At 34.8% G+C, this 21,880-nt stretch overlaps 1 protein-coding gene across 1 annotated transcript in view; it reads right to left on the bottom strand.

The window, feature by feature from the left end:
- LOC143254602 (helicase POLQ-like) overlaps positions 1-21,880 on the bottom strand; it is a 58,970-nt gene that overhangs the window by 22,447 nt on the left and 14,643 nt on the right. Inside the window, exons 4-6 of the mRNA XM_076509751.1 lie at positions 10,295-10,499; positions 7,808-7,965; positions 7,061-7,156 (exon numbers count right to left, since the gene is read on the bottom strand). Of these exons, the coding sequence (XP_076365866.1) occupies positions 7,061-7,156; positions 7,808-7,965; positions 10,295-10,499 (459 nt within the window). The remainder of the gene's footprint in view (positions 1-7,060; positions 7,157-7,807; positions 7,966-10,294; positions 10,500-21,880) is intronic.

Raw genomic sequence — 21,880 nt, 5'->3', positions numbered from 1 at the left:
TAAAACACTATACAGGAACATTAAATACTGACAATACCATAAAACACTATACAGGAACATTAACTCCTGATAATCCCATAAAACACAATCACAAGAACATTAACTCCTGACAAACCTGTAAAATGCTAATACAGGAACATTAACTCCGGACAATCCCATAAAACACCATCACAAGAACATTAACTCCTGACAATACCATAACACACCATCACAGGAACATTAACTCCTGACAATACCATAACACACCATCACAGGAACATTAACTCCTGACAATACCATAACACACCATCACAGGAACATTAACTCCTAACAATCCTGTAAAATGCTATAACAGAAACATTAACTCCTGAAAATCCCATAAATCACTATACAGGAACATTCACTCCTGACAATCCCATAAAATGCTATTACAACAACATTAACTCCTGACAATCCCATAAAACACCATCACAAAAACATTCACTCCTGACAATCCCATAAAATGCTATAACAAAAACATTCACTCCTGATAATCCCATAAAATGCTATTAAAGGAACAAACTCCTAACAATCCTGTAAAATGCTATAACAAAAACATTAACTCCTGACAATCCTGTAAAATGCTATAACAAAAACATTAACTCCTGACAATCCTGTAAAATGCTATAACAAAAACATTAACTCCTGACAATCCTGTAAAATGCTATAACAGAAACATTAACTCCTGACAATCCCATAAATCACTATACAGGAACATTCACTCCTCATAATCCCATAAAACACTATACAGGAACATTAACGCCTGACAATCCCATAAAACACTATACAGGAACATTAACGCCTGACAATCCCATAAAACACTATACAGGAACATTAACGCCTGACAATCCCATAAAACACTATTAGAGGAACATTAAATCCTGATGATCCCATAAAACACTATTAGAGGAACATTAAATCCTGATGATCCCATAAAACACTATTACAGGAACATTAACTTCTGACAATCCTGTAAAATGCTATTACAGGAACATTAACTTCTGACAATCCTGTAAAATGCTATTACAGGAATACTAACTCCTGACAATCCCATAAAACACTATGACAGGAACAGTAACTCCTGACAATCCCTTAAAACACCATCACAAGAACATTAACTCCTGACAATCCCATAAAACACCATCACAAGAACATTAACTACTGACAATCCTGTAAAATGCTATTACAGGAACATTAAGTCCTGACAATCCCATAAAACTATTTCAGGAACAAAATCTCCTGACGATCCCATTAAACAATATTGCAGGAACATGAATTCCTGACATTCGTATAAAATGCTATTACAGGAATATTAACTCCTGACAATCCCATAAAACACTAATACAGGAATACTAACTCCTGAGAATCCCATAAAACACTATTACAGGAACATTAACTCCTGACAATCCCTTAAAACACCATCACAAGAACATTAACTCCTGACAATCCTGTAAAACTATTTCAGAAACAAAATATCTTGACGATCCCATAAACTATTTCAGGAACAAAATCTCCTGATGATCCCATAAAACAATATTGCAGGAACATGAATTCCTGACATTCGTATAAAATGCTATTACAGGAATAATAACTCCTGACAATCCAATAAAACAATATTAAAGGAACATTAACTCCTGACAATCCAATAAAACAATATTAAAGGAACATTAACTCCTGACAATCCAATAAAACAATATTACAGGAACATTAACTCCTGACAATCCAATAAAACAATATTACAGGAACATTAAGTCCTGACAATCCCATAAAACAATATTTCAGGAACATTAACTACTGACAATCCCATAAAACGCTATTACAGGAACATTAACTCCTGACAATCCAATAAAACAATATTACAGAAACATTAAGTCCTGATAATCCCATAAAACAATATTTCAGGAACATTAACTCCTGACAATCCCATAAAACAATATTACAGGAACATTAACTCCTGACTCCTGACAATCCCACAAAACACCATCAGAAGAACATTAACTCCTGACAATCCCATAAAACAATATTACAGGAACATTAACTCCTGACAATCCCATAAAACACTATTACAGGAACATTAACTCCTGACAATCCTGTAAAACAGTATTACAGGAATATTAACTCCTGACAATCCTGTAAAACAGTATTACAGGAATATTAACTTCTGACAATCCTGTAAAATGCTATTACAGGCACATTAACTTCTGACAATCCTGTAAAATGCTATTACAGGAATACTAACTCCTGACAATCCCATAAAACTATTTCAGGAACAAAATCTCCTGACGATCCCATTAAACAATATTGCAGGAACATGAATTCCTGACATTCATATAAAATGCTATTACAAGAATATTAACTCCTGACAATCCCATAAAACACTAATACAGGAATACTAACTCCTGACAATCCCTTAAAACACCATCACAAGAACATTAACTCCTGACAATCCCTTAAAACACCATCACAAGAACATTAATTCCTGACAATCCTGTAAAACTATTTCAGGAACAAAATCTCCTGAAGATCCCATAAAACAATATTGCAGGAACATGAATTCCTGACATTGCTATAAAATGCTATTACAGGAATAATAACTCCCGACAATCCCATAAAACACTAATACAGGAACATTAACTCCTGACAATCCCATAAAAGAATATTACAAGAACATTAACTACTGACAATCCCATAAAACGCTATTACATGAACATTAACTCCTGACGATCCCATAAAACAATATTACAGGAATATTAACTCCTGACAATTCCATAAAACAATATTACAGGAACATTACATCCTGACAATCCTGTAAAATGTTATTACAGGAAAATTAACTACTGACAATCCCGTAAAATGCTCTTACTGGAACATTAACTCCTGACAATCCCATAAAAAATATTACAGGAATATTAACTCCTGATAATCCCATAAAACACGATAGAGAAACATTAACTCCTGACAATCCAATAAAACATTATTACAGGAAAATTAACTCCTGATTATCCCATAAAACACTATTACAGGAACATTAACTCCTGATAATCCCGTTAAATGCTTTTACTGGAACATTAACTCCTGACAATCCTGTAAAATGCTATTACAGGAACATTAAATCCTGACAATACCATAAAACACTATACAGGAACATTAAATCCTGACAATACCATAAAACACTATACAGGAACATTAACTCCTGACAATCCCATAAAACACAATCACAAGAACATTAACTCTTGACAAACCTGTAAAATGCTAATACAGGAACATTAACTCCGGACAATCCCATAAAACACCATCACAAGAACATTAACTCCTGACAATACCATAACACACCATCACAGGAACATTAACTCCTAACAATCCTGTAAAATGCTATAACAGAAACATTAACTCCTGAAAATCCCATAAATCACTATACAGGAACATTCACTCCTGACAATCCCATAAAATGCTATTACAACAACATTAACTCCTGACAATCCCATAAAACACCATCACAAAAACATTAACTCCTAACAATCCTGTAAAATGCTATAACAAAAACATTCACTCCTGATAATCCCATAAAATGCTATTAAAGGAACAAACTCCTGACAATCCTGTAAAATGCTATAACAAAAACATTAACTCCTGACAATCCTGTAAAATGCTATAACAAAAACATTAACTCCTGACAATCCTGTAAAATGCTATAACAGAAACATTAACTCCTGACAATCCCATAAATCACTATACAGGAACATTCACTCCTCATAATCCCATAAAACACTATACAGGAACATTAACGCCTGACAATCCCATAAAACACTATACAGGAACATTAACGCCTGACAATCCCATAAAACACTATTAGAGGAACATTAAATCCTGATGATCCCATAAAACACTATTAGAGGAACATTAAATCCTGATGATCCCATAAAACACTATTACAGGAACATTAAATCCTGATGATCCCATAAAACACTATTACAGGAACATTAACTTCTGACAATCCTGTAAAATGCTATTACAGGAATACTAACTCCTGACAATCCCATAAAACACTATGACAGGAACAGTAACTCCTGACAATCCTGTAAAATGCTATTACAGGAACATTAAGTCCTGACAATCCCATAAAACTATTTCAGGAACAAAATCTCCTGACGATCCCATTAAACAATATTGCAGGAACATGAATTCCTGACATTCGTATAAAATGCTATTACAGGAATATTAACTCCTGACAATCCCATAAAACACTAATACAGGAATACTAACTCCTGAGAATCCCATAAAACACTATTACAGGAACATTAACTCCTGACAATCCCTTAAAACACCATCACAAGAACATTAACTCCTGACAATCCTGTAAAACTATTTCAGAAACAAAATATCTTGACGATCCCATAAAACTATTTCAGGAACAAAATCTCCTGAAGATCCCATAAAACAATATTGCAGGAACATGAATTCCTGACATTCGTATAAAATGCTATTACAGGAATAATAACTCCTGACAATCCAATAAAACAATATTAAAGGAACATTAACTCCTGACAATCCAATAAAACAATATTAAAGGAACATTAACTCCTGACAATCCAATAAAACAATATTACAGGAACATTAACTCCTGACAATCCAATAAAACAATATTACAGGAACATTAACTCCTGACAATCCAATAAAACAATATTACAGGAACATTAAGTCCTGACAATCCCATAAAACAATATTTCAGGAACATTAACTACTGACAATCCCATAAAACGCTATTACAGGAACATTAACTCCTGACAATCCAATAAAACAATATTACAGAAACATTAAGTCCTGATAATCCCATAAAACAATATTTCAGGAACATTAACTCCTGACAATCCCATAAAACAATATTACAGGAACATTAACTCCTGACAATCCCACAAAACACCATCAGAAGAACATTAACTCCTGACAATCCCATAAAACAATATTACAGGAACATTAACTCCTGACAATCCCATAAAACACTATTACAGGAACATTAACTCCTGACAATCCTGTAAAACAGTATTACAGGAATATTAACTCCTGACAATCCTGTAAAACAGTATTACAGGAATATTAACTCCTGACAATCCTGTAAAACAGTATTACAGGAATATTAACTCCTGACAATCCTGTAAAACAGTATTACAGGAATATTAACTCCTGACAATCCTGTAAAACAGTATTACAGGAATATTAACTCCTGACAATCCTGTAAAACAGTATTACAGGAATATTAACTCCTGACAATCCTGTAAAACAGTATTACAGGAATATTAACTCTTGACAATCCCATAAAACATGATACAGAAACATTAACTCCTGACAATCCCATAAAACATGATACAGAAACATTAACTCCTGACAATCCCATAAAACATGATACAGAAACATTAACTCCTGACAATCCCATAAAACATGATACAGAAACATTAACTCCTGACAATCCCATAAAACATGATACAGAAACATTAACTCCTGACAATCCCATGAAACATGATACAGAAACATTAACTCCTGACAATCCCATAAAACATGATACAGAAACATTAACTCCTGACAATCCCATAAAACATGATACAGAAACATTAACTCCTGACAATCCCATAAAACATGATACAGAAACATTAACTCCTGACAATCCCATAAATCATGATACAGAAACATTAACTCCTGACAATCCCATAAATCATGATACAGAAACATTAACTCCTGACAATCCCATAAAACATGATACAGAAACATTAACTCTTGACAATCCCATAAAACACTATTAGAGGAACATTAACTCCTGACAATCCCATAAAACAATATTGCAGGAACATTAACTCCTGACGATCCCATAAAAATATAATACAGGAACATTAACTCCTGACAATCCCATAAAACAATATTACAGGAACATTAACTCCTGACAATCCCATAAAACACTATTACAGGAACATTAACTCCTGACAATCCCATAAAACACTATTACAGGAACATTAACTCCTGACAATCCCATAAAATGCTATTACAGGAACATTAACTCCTAACAATCCCATAAAATGCTATTACAGGAACATTAACTCCTGACAATCCCATAAAACATGATACAGAAACATTAACTCCTGACAATCACATAAAACACTATTAGAGGAATATTAACTCCTGACAATCACATAAAACACTATTAGAGGAACATTAACTCCTGACAATCACATAAGACACTATTAGAGGAACATTAACTCCTGACAATCACATAAAACACTATTAGAGGAACATTAACTCCTGACGATCCCATGAAAAAATATTACAGGAACATTAACTCTTGAGAATCCCATAAAACACTATTATAGGAACATTAACTCTTGAGAATCCCATAAAACACTATTATAGGAACATTAACTCCTGACAACCCCATAAAACACTATTATAGGAACATTAACTCCTGACAACCCCATAAAACACTATTATAGGAACATTAACTCCTGACAACCCCATAAAACACTATTATAGGAACATTAACTCCTAACAATCCCATAAAATGCTATTACAGGAACAGTTCAGAACTTTTAAAGGTCTGTTGTTGATAGTAAGTCAGTTCTTCTGAAATTGGCCCACCACAAAGAATATGCTACATTGTCAAAAGCTCAACACATTAAGAACAGTGCAGTAACAGTAGAGGTTCATAGAAACATGGACAACACAACCAGACAGTGACCACAAAATGGCAAGTTGAAGATATTTATTGACCATTCAATCAGTATCTTCTCTCCTTTTCACAGCAAATATGTGGATAGAAAACTGGATCCCAGTGAAGGTAAACTGTATGAGCAAAGCTTATTAAATACTACTAAGCAGTATTAACTGTTTTATTATGATATTCATATTATTTTTTATTCTGATATGAACTATATTGTACTTTATGCACATGTAACAAATAAAAACATAGAGACCTAAATCAAGTTTTTTTGTTATTCTTTATATTTTGTTAATAATGATATCTGGAAATGTTCTACAATATGTGTAAACATCAACTGACCTTCACAGTTTTTCCACTAGCCAACCGTACAACGTACGACTCGGAAACACCAATATGTTCAGCAACGTCTTGTTCATCTGGCTGTAGGGCCATATACTTTAAAAATAAAAAATAACATCTGGACAACCATAAAATATCACTTACAAAATCATTCCAAACACTGTTATCCATTTTGTTGCGTATCAATGATAAATTTAAATAAATAATGACATTGTTGGCTCTCAATGAAACTTGCTGTTCAGCCTCACAACAGTAAGTAGGAAAAAAGAGCCTAAACATACTCTTGGTGCCAGCATAAACATTACAGCCTGTCTGCTGTAAAGCTCTGTAGACACCTTGAAGTTAACTACAAACTACCAAAACATGTTTTTCCAATTAAATGTTATTTTCTGTATTTTTATCCTGAGATACTTCATTTTAACATCAATAGATCACTGACTAATTTTTACTTGTTTTTCTTACTTCCATACATAAACAACTAAGTTATGAGGTATTTTTAACTATCTTGTACACATAAACAACTACTAAGTTATGAGATATTTTTATCTCTCTTGTATACATAAACAACTACTAAGTTATGAGATATTTTTACCTCTCTTGTATACATAAACAACTACTAAGTTACGAGATATTTTTATCTCTCTTGTATACATAAACAACTACTAAGTTACGAGATATTTTTACCTCTCTTGTATATATAAACAACTACTAAGTTATCAAGTATTTTTACCTATCTTGTATACTTACCACTCTGAAGTATATATCTGGCTCAATCCTGATAATATCAAAGAAATCCCACGGAGTCACAAGGTACAACAGATGAAGATGTGAACTAAGTGCAACGAACTTCCTTGCTAAATACAGATCTTTATACAACAGACCAGCTAGTTGTAAGTCAATTCCTCCTATGAAATGTAAAACATTTAAACTAGTCAGTACTGTAATATCCAAGCAAATTATTAAAATTAGTTTTTTTTACTAAAGGCACATCAACAGGCCTACTTCATTTATCCAAAGAATAACCCATTAAATCTCTCACAGCACATCAGTAAGATATTTTTCTCATCTTTAGATGACTGTTAGATCTCTCACTAAAATAACTTCATTAGTTACTTTATTAACTTAATTAATTAACACTAAATTAATATCATCAGTTACTTTATTTACGTAGTGAAGACCCTGTTATGTCTCTCACTAAATACATAACACTAGTGACTTTGTTCATCTACAAAATATCCTATTACCAAGACTTGAAACTAGCTTTTTTGGCCACTAGCAAAAATGCCAGCCATGCTAGCATAAGAAAAGGCAACTATTTTAAACACATTACTTGTTACTTACAACAAGATTTGCTAATTTTGCTGACCTACCTTCTGCATTTATAAAAGTATTATGTTCATTTCATAAAATACTTATTTTAAGTAACGATTAAAATGTAGTCAGTGGAGCTGTTGATGAGACAACCACCACCTGTTGACCACCATTTTGAGTTGCAATGTTCCTGTTGATACTCATAAGCTGTTTAGTAATGTTTGTGTCCACAGTTAAAAGCAACAACCACTTTTCCTTCTCTTCCTGGTGTTGAAGCCAATCTCACTGTATCCATTAAATAGAAGATAAATGCAATAATTCCCAAATGCATATAAATGCATAAATGCATAAGGTTTCCCAAATGAATATAATCCTGACTTGTATATTCTCATACGAACAAAATATGGTGGTTGGCAACAAACAGACGGTCAGTTTGCTTGAGGTGTGTGTTTCACCTCTGTCCACTAACCTGAGTGTCACAGTCACATTTCTGTAAAATTATGAATTTCACTGTTCTAAATATATGAAGATTTTAGTCAGGCATGTTTCTTGTTATAAAGATATGAAGATTTTAGTCAGGCATGTTTCTTGTTATAAAAGGATCATAAACAACTACCTCATCTCTCATACCTGCTTTATTTTATACACTGTTTAGTGGGGGATCGTAAACAACTATGTCATCTCTCATACCTGCTTTATTTTATACACTGTTTAGTGGGAATCCCTTCTGAACCACTAGAACAAACTTTCCATGAGGAATTTTGGTATTTCTTAGTTTGGCCAAGGCACTGGGGATAACAGTACAATTTTATTGGCACAATAATTACACTTTAACACTTTAACAATCCTCAAACAACATCCTGAGAAAAAACACAAGTAATCATGAAAAACAAACCTAAATATTAAAGACTTTCTTGCACATAGATATAACACATGACTGTAAATATATACAAAACCTTCAATAATAGCCCATCAACATTCCAACAAAGTAAAAACTACTAGAAAAAAACACTATTTTACCCTTTATTTTACATCTCCTATAGCAACTAAACAATATCCCAACAAGGTGAAAACTATTGGAAAAAACCACAATTTTACCCTTTATTTTAAATCTCCTATAATAAATCACAACATTCCAACAAGGTATAAACTGTTGGAAAAAAAACACAATTTTACCCTTTATTTTAAATCTCCTATAATAAATCACAACATTCCAACAAGGTATAAACTGTTGGAAAAAAACACAATTTTACCCTTTATTTTAAATCTCCTATAATAACTCACCAAGATTCCAACAAGGTAAAAACTATAGAAAAAATCACAATTTTACCCTTTATTGTATACCTCCTATAGTAAATCATCAACATTCAAACAAGGTAAAAACTACTGGAAAAAACACAATTTTACCATTTATTTTACATCTCTTATAGCAACTCAACAACATCTCAACAAGATAAAACTATTGGAAAAAAAACACAATTTTACCTTTATTTTAAATTCCTATAGTAAATCATCAACATTCCAACAACGTAAAACTATTAGAAAAAAACAATTTTATCCTTTATTATATATATTCTATAGTGACTCTTAGACATTCCAACAAGGTAAAAACTACTGGAAAAAACACAATTTTACTCTTTATTTTATATCTTTTATAATAACTCGCCAACATTCCGACAAGGTAAAAACTATTGGAAAAACACAATTTTGCCCTTTATTGTATACCTCCAATAGTAAATCATCAACATTCCAACAATGTAAAACTATTGGAAAAAAACACAATTTTACCCTTTATTGTGTGAATTATTTTACAGTAGTGTTAAGCACATTTACAGAGTTGTGCCAATTTCACACAAAATCATTGACAACATTATAGGCTAGGACATTTACTGAATATCAAAAAAACATTTCTCAAAAACCAACCTTTAAAAGTAGCACTTCCTAAATGAGTAACTTCAAGCACATCAGCATCCTTTTCTGGATCTTTTTTCTTCTTTATCAGATTTGATTCTATCAATGTGTCAAGAGAATATTCCAAATCTTTAAAGCTTCCTCCCATGCCCTTGTTCTGGACAGAATACAGTGTGTGATCAAAAAACTGCTGTAATTCAGTCAGAGTTTTGGTAATCTGTAGAAAAATGTAGAGCTGACTATCAAAAAAATCTCCACAGACCTCACAGTGAAATAAGAGAATTGAATGAAACTTGAAAATCCATCTTTGGAATGATAGGTTATAATATGAAATTACTATATAATTCATTAACTAAACACTCAAATACATGTAGATGTACAAACCTGTTAACAGTTCCTTCTGTGAAATATAAATCTTTGTTAAAAATTAATCAAAAGAAACTTTCAGTATGACAGTTAACATGTAAGTATTGTTAACAGTATTATCCAATCTTCTTCACACTTTCCAAACAGATACAAGCAAACATAGCTTAGACTTAGGTTTATATTATTTATTTTGTTCTTGGACTTTGAAGTCTTGCAACCTATTAATTTTGATTATGGTGATAGTCTTATTAAAACACTATTTATAGATTCAAAATATTCTAATATTTAGCTCTGTAATGGTTTAGAAAATCAAGAAACACTGGTCTTTCTGTTATTTACTTTTAAAAAGTATGTACAACTTGCGAGCTCTAACTTTCTTCGACCAAACAATTTAACTCATATTGACTATATTAGTTTGTTTGTTTGTTTTTGAATTTTGGGCAAAGTTAGACGAGTGCTATCTGCACTAGCTGTCCGTAATTTAGCAACTCTTGGGCTAGTCTTTTACCAACATATAGTGGGATTGACCATCACATTATAATGTCCCCACACCTGAAATGACAAGTATGTTTGGTGAGATGGAAATTTGAACTCGCAACCCTCAGATTACAAGTAAAACACGTTAACCCACCTGGCCATGCCAGACCAACTATATTAGTATTAAAATGTTATTCCAAAATATATATCTACAAGTTGTTCTTGGTAAAAACTACTTTGTCACTAAACATTTAATTGTAATCTTAAACAATGTCACTTGACTGATTGAGTTTTACATACAGTATGTGTCTGAAACACATCCTTTGAGTTTAGATTTTCTCCAAGTTCCACTAGTGTGGAGAAATAGTAAAATTTCTTAAGTATTACACTGCTGCTTCATGAAGTCCAAATATGCTAATAATGCGTAGATGTGCATATCAAAGGTACACTTAAATTATAAGTACAATTTATTACTGTCAATATACTGCAACTTTACGCAGTGTAAACTGGCAACTAAATGAATATTTACACTGATAATTGTTGAAGCTGTGACAAAGAGAAGAAATCAGAGAAGCTCAACACGTGTTTAAAGAAGTCTTATGTAATATCCTTGATCAAAACAAGAAGAGCACACTATTCTGAGCCAAACCAATGTCTAAATATACGAGGACAACAGTGTCTCATAGTACATTAAGGGTTTCTGTCTCTATTGTCTAAATATACGAGGACCACAGTGTCTCATAGTACATTAAGGGTTTCTGTCTCTATTGTCTAAATATACGAGGACCACAGTGTCTCATAGTACATTAAGGGTTCCTGTCTCTATTGTCTAAATATACGAGGACAACAGTGTCTCATAGTACATTAAGGGTTCCGGTCTCTATTGTCTAAATATACGAGGACAACAGTGTCTCATAGTACATTAAGGGTTCCTGTCTCTATTGTCTAAATATACGAGGACAACAGTGTCTCATAGCACATTAATGGTTCCTGTCTCTATTGTCTAAATATACGAGGATAACAGTGTCTCATAGTACATTAAGGGTTCCTGTCTCTATTGTCTAAATATACGAGGACAACAGTGTCTCATAGAGCATTAAGGGTTTCTGTCTCTATTGTCTAAATATACGAGGACCACAGTGTCTCATAGTACATTAAGGGTTCCTGTCTCTATTGTCTAAATATACGAGGACCACAGTGTCTCATAGTACATTAAGGGTTCCGGTCTCTATTGTCTAAATATACGAGGACCACAGTGTCTCATAGTACATTAAGGGTTCCGGTCTCTATTGTCTAAATATACGAGGACAACAGTGTCTCATAGTACATTAAGGGTTCCTGTCTCTATTGTCTAAATATACGAGGACAACAGTGTCTCATAGTACATTAAGGGTTCCTGTCTCTATTGTCTAAATATACGAGGACAACAGTGTCTCATAGCACATTAATGGTTCCTGTCTCTATTGTCTAAATATCACGAGGATAACAGTGTCTCATAGTACATTAAGGGTTCCTGTTTCTATTGTCTAAATATACGAGGACCACAGTGTCTCATAGTACATTAAGGGTTCCTGTCTCTATTGTCTAAATATACGAGGACCACAGTGTCTCATAGTACATTAAGGGTTCCTGTCTCTATTGTCTAAATATACGAGGACAACAGTGTCTCATAGTACATTAAGGGTTCCTGTGTCTATTGTCTAAATATATGAGGACAACAGTGTCTCATAGTACATTAAGGGTTCCTGTGTCTATTGTCTAAATATACGAGGACAACAATGTCTCATAGTACATTAAGGGTTCCTGTCTCTATTGTCTAAATATACGAGGACAACAGTGTCTCATAGTACATTAAGGGTTCCTGTCTCTATTGTCTAAATATACGAGGACAACAGTGTCTCATAGTACATTAAGGGTTCCTGTCTCTATTGTCTAAATATACGAGGACAACAGTGTCTCATAGTACATTAAGGGTTCCTGTGTCTACTGTCTAAATATACGAGGACAACAGTGTCTCATAGTACATTAAGGATTCCTGTCTCTATTGTCTAAATATACGAGGACAACAGTGTCTCATAGTACATTAAGGGTGCCCGTGTCTATTGTCTAAATATACCAGGACAACAATGTCTCATAGTACATTAAGGGTTCCTGTGTCTATTGTCTAAATATACGAGGACAACAATGTCTCATAGTACATTAAGGGTTCCTGTCCTTATTGTCTAAATATATGAGGACAACAGTGTCTCATAGTACATTAAGGGTTCCTGTCTCTATTGTCTAAATATACGAGGACCACAGTGTCTCATAGTACATTAAGGGTTCCTGTGTCTATTGTCTAAATATATGAGGATAACAGTGTCTCATAGTACATCAAGGGTTCCGGTCTCTATTGTCTAAATATACGAGGACAACAGTGTCTCATAGTACATCAAGGGTTCCGGTCTCTATTGTCTAAATATACGAGGACAACAGTGTCTCATAGTACATTAAGGGTTCCTGTCTCTATTGTCTAAATATACGAGGACAACAGTGTCTCATAGTACATTAAGGGTTCCTGTGTCTATTGTCTAAATATACGAGGACAACAGTGTCTCATAGTACATTAAGGGTTCCTGTGTCTATTGTCTAAATATACGAGGACAACAGTGTCTCATAGTACATTAAGGGTTCCTGTGTCTATTGTCTAAATATACGAGGACAACAGTGTCTCATAGTACATTAAGGGTTCCTGTGTCTATTGTCTAAATATACGAGGACAACAGTGTCTCATAGTACATTAAGGGTTCCTGTCTCTATTGTCTAAATATACGAGGACAACAGTGTCTCATAGTACATTAAGGGTTCCTGTCTCTATTGTCTAAATATACGAGGACAACAGTGTCTCATAGTACATTAAGGGTTCCTGTCTCTATTGTCTAAATATACGAGGACAACAGTGTCTCATAGTACATTAAGGGTTCCTGTGTCTATTGTCTAAATATACGAGGACAACAGTGTCTCATAGTACATTAAGGGTTCCTGTCTCTATTGTCTAAATATACGAGGACAACAGTGTCTCATAGTACATTAAGGGTTCCTGTCTCTATTGTCTAAATATACGAGGACAACAGTGTCTCATAGCACATTAATGGTTCCTGTCTCTATTGTCTAAATATACGAGGATAACAGTGTCTCATAGTACATTAAGGGTTCCTGTCTCTATTGTCTAAATATACGAGGACAACAGTGTCTCATAGAGCATTAAGGGTTTCTGTCTCTATTGTCTAAATATACGAGGACCACAGTGTCTCATAGTACATTAAGGGTTCCTGTCTCTATTGTCTAAATATACGAGGACCACAGTGTCTCATAGTACATTAAGGGTTCCGGTCTCTATTGTCTAAATATACGAGGACCACAGTGTCTCATAGTACATTAAGGGTTCCGGTCTCTATTGTCTAAATATACGAGGACAACAGTGTCTCATAGTACATTAAGGGTTCCTGTCTCTATTGTCTAAATATACGAGGACAACAGTGTCTCATAGTACATTAAGGGTTCCTGTCTCTATTGTCTAAATATACGAGGACAACAGTGTCTCATAGCACATTAATGGTTCCTGTCTCTATTGTCTAAATATACGAGGATAACAGTGTCTCATAGTACATTAAGGGTTCCTGTTTCTATTGTCTAAATATACGAGGACCACAGTGTCTCATAGTACATTAAGGGTTCCTGTCTCTATTGTCTAAATATACGAGGACCACAGTGTCTCATAGTACATTAAGGGTTCCTGTCTCTATTGTCTAAATATATGAGGACAACAGTGTCTCATAGTACATTAAGGGTTCCTGTGTCTATTGTCTAAATATATGAGGACAACAGTGTCTCATAGTACATTAAGGGTTCCTGTGTCTATTGTCTAAATATACGAGGACAACAATGTCTCATAGTACATTAAGGGTTCCTGTCTCTATTGTCTAAATATACGAGGACAACAGTGTCTCATAGTACATTAAGGGTTCCTGTCTCTATTGTCTAAATATACGAGGACAACAGTGTCTCATAGTACATTAAGGGTTCCTGTCTCTATTGTCTAAATATACGAGGACAACAGTGTCTCATAGTACATTAAGGGTTCCTGTGTCTACTGTCTAAATATACGAGGACAACAGTGTCTCATAGTACATTAAGGATTCCTGTCTCTATTGTCTAAATATACGAGGACAACAGTGTCTCATAGTACATTAAGGGTTCCTGTGTCTATTGTCTAAATATACCAGGACAACAATGTCTCATAGTACATTAAGGGTTCCTGTGTCTATTGTCTAAATATACGAGGACAACAATGTCTCATAGTACATTAAGGGTTCCTGTCCTATTGTCTAAATATATGAGGACAACAGTGTCTCATAGTACATTAAGGGTTCCTGTCTCTATTGTCTAAATATATGAGGACCACAGTGTCTCATAGTACATTAAGGGTTCCTGTGTCTATTGTCTAAATATATGAGGATAACAGTGTCTCATAGTACATCAAGGGTTCCGGTCTCTATTGTCTAAATATACGAGGACAACAGTGTCTCATAGTACATTAAGGGTTCCTGTCTCTATTGTCTAAATATACGAGGACAACAGTGTCTCATAGTACATTAAGGGTTCCTGTGTCTATTGTCTAAATATATGAGGACAACAGTGTCTCATAGTACATTAAGGGTTCCTGTGTCTATTGTCTAAATATACGAGGACAACAGTGTCTCATAGTACATTAAGGGTTCCTGTGTCTATTGTCTAAATATACGAGGACAACAGTGTCTCATAGTACATTAAGGGTTCCTGTCTCTATTGTCTAAATATACGAGGACAACAGTGTCTCATAGTACATTAAGGGTTCCTGTCTCTATTGTCTAAATATACGAGGACAACAGTGTCTCATAGTACATTAAGGGTTCCTGTGTCTATTGTCTAAATATACGAGGACAACAGTGTCTCATAGTACATTAAGGATTCCTGTCTCTATTGTCTAAATATACGAGGACAACAGTGTCTCATAGTACATTAAGGGTTCCTGTGTCTATTGTCTAAATATACGAGGACAACAGTGTCTCATAATACATTAAGGGTTCCTGTCTCTATTGTCTAAATATACGAGGACAACAGTGTCTCATAGTACATTCAAAAAACCCAAGCAAAATGGCCACATTTCCAGAAGTATGTGATTCCCAGCTCGGCTAGAATACAGACATCTGAAAGAAGGATTAAAGCCAACATCTGCCATGTTTGATATGGCCATCTTTGTGTCTTCCACAAGTAGACACATAATAATGAAAACACTCCCTCCAAGCAATAAATCATTAAAATAATGTATGGCAGAATATCTAGTTATAAAAATATGTATAATAACAGATGTTTATTTATCAAAATACTTTCACACTTCTAACATAAAGAATGATTACAAAATAACTTTTGCAGTTCAACACAGCATATCTTGCAGACAGTACAACACTGATACAAAATCCTTAGTGGTCACATGCTGCCATCTGAAGCACCATTATTGTTTTGTACATATGTATAAGTGAGCCTACTGTTTTCAGTGCAATTTGTTCAACCAACTTCAAACTTGAAATATTACACCAAAGGATGTTATGAAAAGCCAGCTCTCAGAGAATTCTGTAGTGCATAACATACACAGAGGGCCTTGTTCCAGTATTGTTTCAAACAGGTTAATAAACATGTACTGGCCAGCCATTGCCATCTTCTCTTGTATCATTAAGATTAGTCATGCTGTAGCAGAATAAGTCAACACAGGTACACCTCATGTAAGTCAATGTTTGGACATAAGAATTTCAACTGCTCATATGGCTCTTCAGTCAACATTTCCTTAGCAGCTGCAGCATGTTCAAACAATGAAGTACACAGATTTAATCTGTTGATTTTGATTGGAAGTCGGTAACCAATGACTTGCATACTAAGGAAAAAAAAACACCATTAGAACTGTTACCATGAATAACTACATGATCTGACTAATGACTATACATGTAACATTTCCGACACACCTTCCTGATACATGATTTGCAACTGGATTACATTTTTTGAAGAACCATCAGTACAAACTTAAATGATCAATGCCAAGAAATATGACCAATGAGTCTTTCATGTTTCAGTAACAAAACATGATAGACACTACAGTCTAGAGGATGGTGCACCTCTACATATTGGTAACCAGGAGAAATATGTTTTGTGAGAACACTTTCAGGACAGAATCTCTTCACATCACTTTACTTGTGAATAGTTACTTTATTCACTCTACTTTTTCTAATTGTTGGGGGATATCTAAAGGCATTTGTAATACTGGAAGCTTTGGATTTTTCCAGAACTTTTGGATATAACTGTCTGGGATGTGGCCAAGATACCAGTTGAGATTCATGTTGTTGCTATTAGGCACATACTGTTGTGACTAACAGCAGTACCCTAATATGACATGTGACAACCATGTCATGCACATCCACATATCTATGCAATGCCATACTGTTTGCTAGACTTTGCAATTTTATTACTAATCCAACTGTATAACTACTTTTAATCTGTATACTTCATATCCACAAGTCATATACTATCCCATAAACTCTTGACACCAGTCTGTGAAATGAACCATGGTTTAGAGGCAACTGATCCAGTACTAGTTGTGTAGAAGAAAGTTTAAATCAGTCCCCAGAAGCAGGAAGATTGAAATTTCAAAATGAACCATCTCCTAAATCTATAAAAAACCACAAGTGAGACACTACTATTATCCAAAACTCGTGCTTTCTTCCAATAATCCTATAACATGAGATGTAAAAATTGCCTGTTTTTATAGGCAATATATAAAAGAGCCTGTTTATAAGTGTGACACTCAAAACACAGCCCTGAGGGACTCCAAGTTCCTGTAGAAAAGAACAGGAAAGTGTTGAACCCACACGAACTTGGAATCACCTGTCCATTAAAAATTTTTTAATAGAAATGTGTAAATGACCACGTAACCCATATATATGGAGCCTCGCGAAATGCCATACCTCCATGTTGTATCATAAGCCTTCTCTATATCAAAGAATCTTGATACAAGATGTTGTCGTTTGAGAAAGGCTTCTCTGATTGACGTTTCAATTCGAATCAAGTAGTCCATGGTGGAGTGCTGTCATCAGAACCCACACTGGGTAGGCAAAAGGAGGTTGTTTGATTTGAGGAACAAACAAGACGAGCATTAGCCATCCTCTCTAAGGTCTTACAGAGATGGATAGTCAAAGCAACGGTAGTTTGAAGGAATCTTGGGATCTTTCCAAGGCTTGGAGAAAGGTAGAACTATAGCCTGGCACCAGGCATCAGGAAAAACATTCTCCTGCCAGATCTGGTTAAAAAACAATCAGAAGAATAGCAAGAGAAGCAGAAGACAGATGGAGCAATATTTCCTAGTGTATATCATCAGGTCCAACAGATGTACTGCCAGACTGATGAAGGGCCAGTTTGAGTTCCAACAGTGTAAAGGGATGATTGTAGTCACAGAGAAAATCAGTCTTGATGGCTAAGAAGGTGGAGGATAAAACAGAAGTGCTAGGTACCTGGCAAAAGCTTTCACCTCGAGTATCACTTCGAGGGAAGTTTGTCGACCCCCAGGGATCCTGTCCTGAGTCAATTTGGCAGGTCTTTGTTGTTAGAATAGAATTCCAGTGACTGAGGACATGAACAATGATCATTTGGCATCTTTGGGGAGGAAAAGATGTACCTGAGGAAATGCCTGTACCCAAAGGAAGTGGATCTCAGGGTTTGCTGGAATGAATGTTAGGCACAAAGATGGGTGTTGATGCTAATTCATCAAATTATTTTAACCATGGAGGTCAAAAGACTTTTCACATGGTTTGAGAATGATTGTTTTGGAGACTTAGAGAGATCCATCTGCACTCCCATGATAGTAGTGGAATGCAGTGCAGCAGCAAACATTTGAGATGAAGTGGTGGACAGCAATTTTTGACCCTCAGGATAACTAATGTTATGAATCATTTTCAAATGCTGCACCTCTTTTTCTTCCAACTATTTAGGGCAAGAATGAAAGTAGGACAGGTAAGAACCATTGCAATTGATGCAATGAGAGTCTGTTTCACACTCACAAGCATCATGATCCTTGCCACTGCAATGAGTACACATCAAGGAATCACTACATGATGTCTTCGAGTTACCGAACCACTGACACTGGAAACATCTGAGAGGGTTTGAAATGTATGGTCGTACCTTGCAATTAAGAAAACCTGCCTTGATGGTGGCAGGTGGATGCAGTGATATAAATGTCAGGATGAGGACATTGGTCGGCATCATAATTCTATCTTTGCGAGTAGAGATATGCCTCACTGCAGAAACTCCTTGGGTAGAGAAACAAGCGAGAATCTCCAACTCGGGGATGTTCTTCAAATCCTTCTCAGCAATAACTTCTGCTGACAATTCAAAGTAGCATGATTTGTAACTTGAATACGAATATCCCCAATTGTCTATGAATGCAAGAGGAGTTCACTGTGTTGAGATGTGGATGTTTCTGCCAATATGTCACCAGAGTGAAGCTTCTTTACTGACTTTGGAGAGCCAGCAAGTCCCTCTAGGCTGTTCTGAATGAAAAAGAAGGATATCTGCCCTAAAGGTTTGTCCGAAAGAAAATGTAGTATTAGAAAATGAGGTACAGGTATTACAGATATTTAAGATTGCTGCTTAGAATCTTCAAGACATGGTTGTTTACCTGTGGACTGCTTTTTCACTATTTTATCGAAGTTTTCACTTAGAGTATCCATAATAAAAAACTGACCCCACTACCACCCTGGAGCCCTACAAGCAGACGCACTACAATGCCAAACAAGGATACTGCAATAATATCAGGGTTTCGTGAGCACTATACCCAAACACCAGCATCAGATACAATGTCCTCAACACCTGTTGAGAACATCCAATACTGGTAGTTGGTTGACCAAAGGGGGCCCCACCCTAAGGCTGCCCATCTACAGGAATTCAAGACCTCAACCACCAGGATCCTCTCCTCCCCTTCACGGGTCGCCACACACAGCAAACACATGGGTGGATGTTTAGATCCCAGAAGAGATAAACTAAAAGAGCAGAACCTTCCCTGGAAGGTCCCCTAACCACATACAGGAATCAATACTGAGGGGTGCATATAATGAGGTTTTAGTAACTTACAAAGTTTTATCAACCTATTTTCTATTTACGTTATATCAAATAGTACAGTATATAATCATAGCTACTAATACATATTTTAATAGTGCACAAGTTTTATGTTATTAATTTTGGAAGGAAATATTTGAAAAAATCTTGGATTTACCCTAGAGTGATACCCTAGACTGGGCTGGAGTGACACCCTACACAGGCCTATAGTGACACCTAGACTGGTCTAAAGTGATACATTTCCTCTTTATTTTATCCATCACCCCTACATTAAGTATGACTTTTAACATAAGTTACTCACTAGAAAACCATCATTTTTCATACAAACTATAATTTTTATAGCCTTCAATTTAGTTTGAATACAGAGCTATCAAACAGAAAATTAGATCCTTCTTTTAGTTTGAATACAGAGCTATCAAACAGAAAGTCAGATCCTTCTTTTAGTTTGAATACAGAGCTATCAAACAGAAAATTAGATCCTTCTTTTAGTTTGAATACAGAGCTATCAAACAGAAAATTAGATCCTTCTTTTAGTTTGAATACAGAGCTATCAAACAGAAAATCAGACCCTTCTTTTAGTTTGAATACAGAGCTATCAAACAGAAAATTAGATCCTTCTTTTAGTTTGAATACAGAGCTATCAAACAGAAAATTAGATCCTTCTTTTAGTTTGAATACAGAGCTATCAAACAGAAAGTCAGACCCTTCTTTTAGTTTGAATACAGAGCTATCAAACAGAAAGTCAGACCCTTCTTTTAGTTTGAATACAGAGCTATCAAACAGAAAATCAGACCCTTCTTTTAGTTTGAATACAGAGCTATCAAACAGAAAATTAGACCCTTCTTTTAGTTTGAATACAGAGCTATCAAACAGAAAGTCAGACCCTTCTTTTAGTTTGAATACAGAGCTATCAAACAGAAAGTCAGACCCTTCTTTTAGTTTGAATACAGAGCTATCAAACAGAAAGTCAGACCCTTCTTTTAGTTTGAATACAGAGCTATCAAACAGAAAATTAGACCCTTCTTTTAGTTTGAATACAGAGCTATCAAACAGAAAGTCAGACCCTTCTTTTAGTTTGAATACAGAGCTATCAAACAGAAAATTAGATCCTTCTTTAGGTTTGAATACAGAGCTATCAAACAGAAAGTCAGACCCTTCTTTTAGTTTGAATACAGAGCTATCAAACAGAAAGTCAGACCCTTCTTTTAGTTTGAATACAGAGCTATCAAACAGAAAATCAGACCCTTCTTTTAGTTTGAATACAGAGCTATCAAACAGAAAATTAGACCCTTCTTTTAGTTTGAATACAGAGCTATCAAACAGAAAGTCAGACCCTTCTTTTAGTTTGAATACAGAGCTATCAAACAGAAAATTAGATCCTTCTTTTAGTTTGAATACAGAGCTATCAAACAGAAAATCAGACCCTTCTTTTAGTTTGAATACAGAGCTATCAAACAGAAAATTAGATCCTTCTTTTAGTTTGAATACAGAGCTATCAAACAGAAAATTAGACCCTTCTTTTAGTTTGAATACAGAGCTATCAAACAGAAAATTAGACCCTTCTTTTAGTTTGAATAC

The sequence above is a fragment of the Tachypleus tridentatus genome, chromosome 6 (genome assembly GCF_004210375.1).
Source record: "Tachypleus tridentatus isolate NWPU-2018 chromosome 6, ASM421037v1, whole genome shotgun sequence".
NCBI lineage: Eukaryota > Metazoa > Arthropoda > Merostomata > Xiphosura > Limulidae > Tachypleus > Tachypleus tridentatus.
This window is presented reverse-complemented; position numbering and strand designations above follow the sequence as displayed.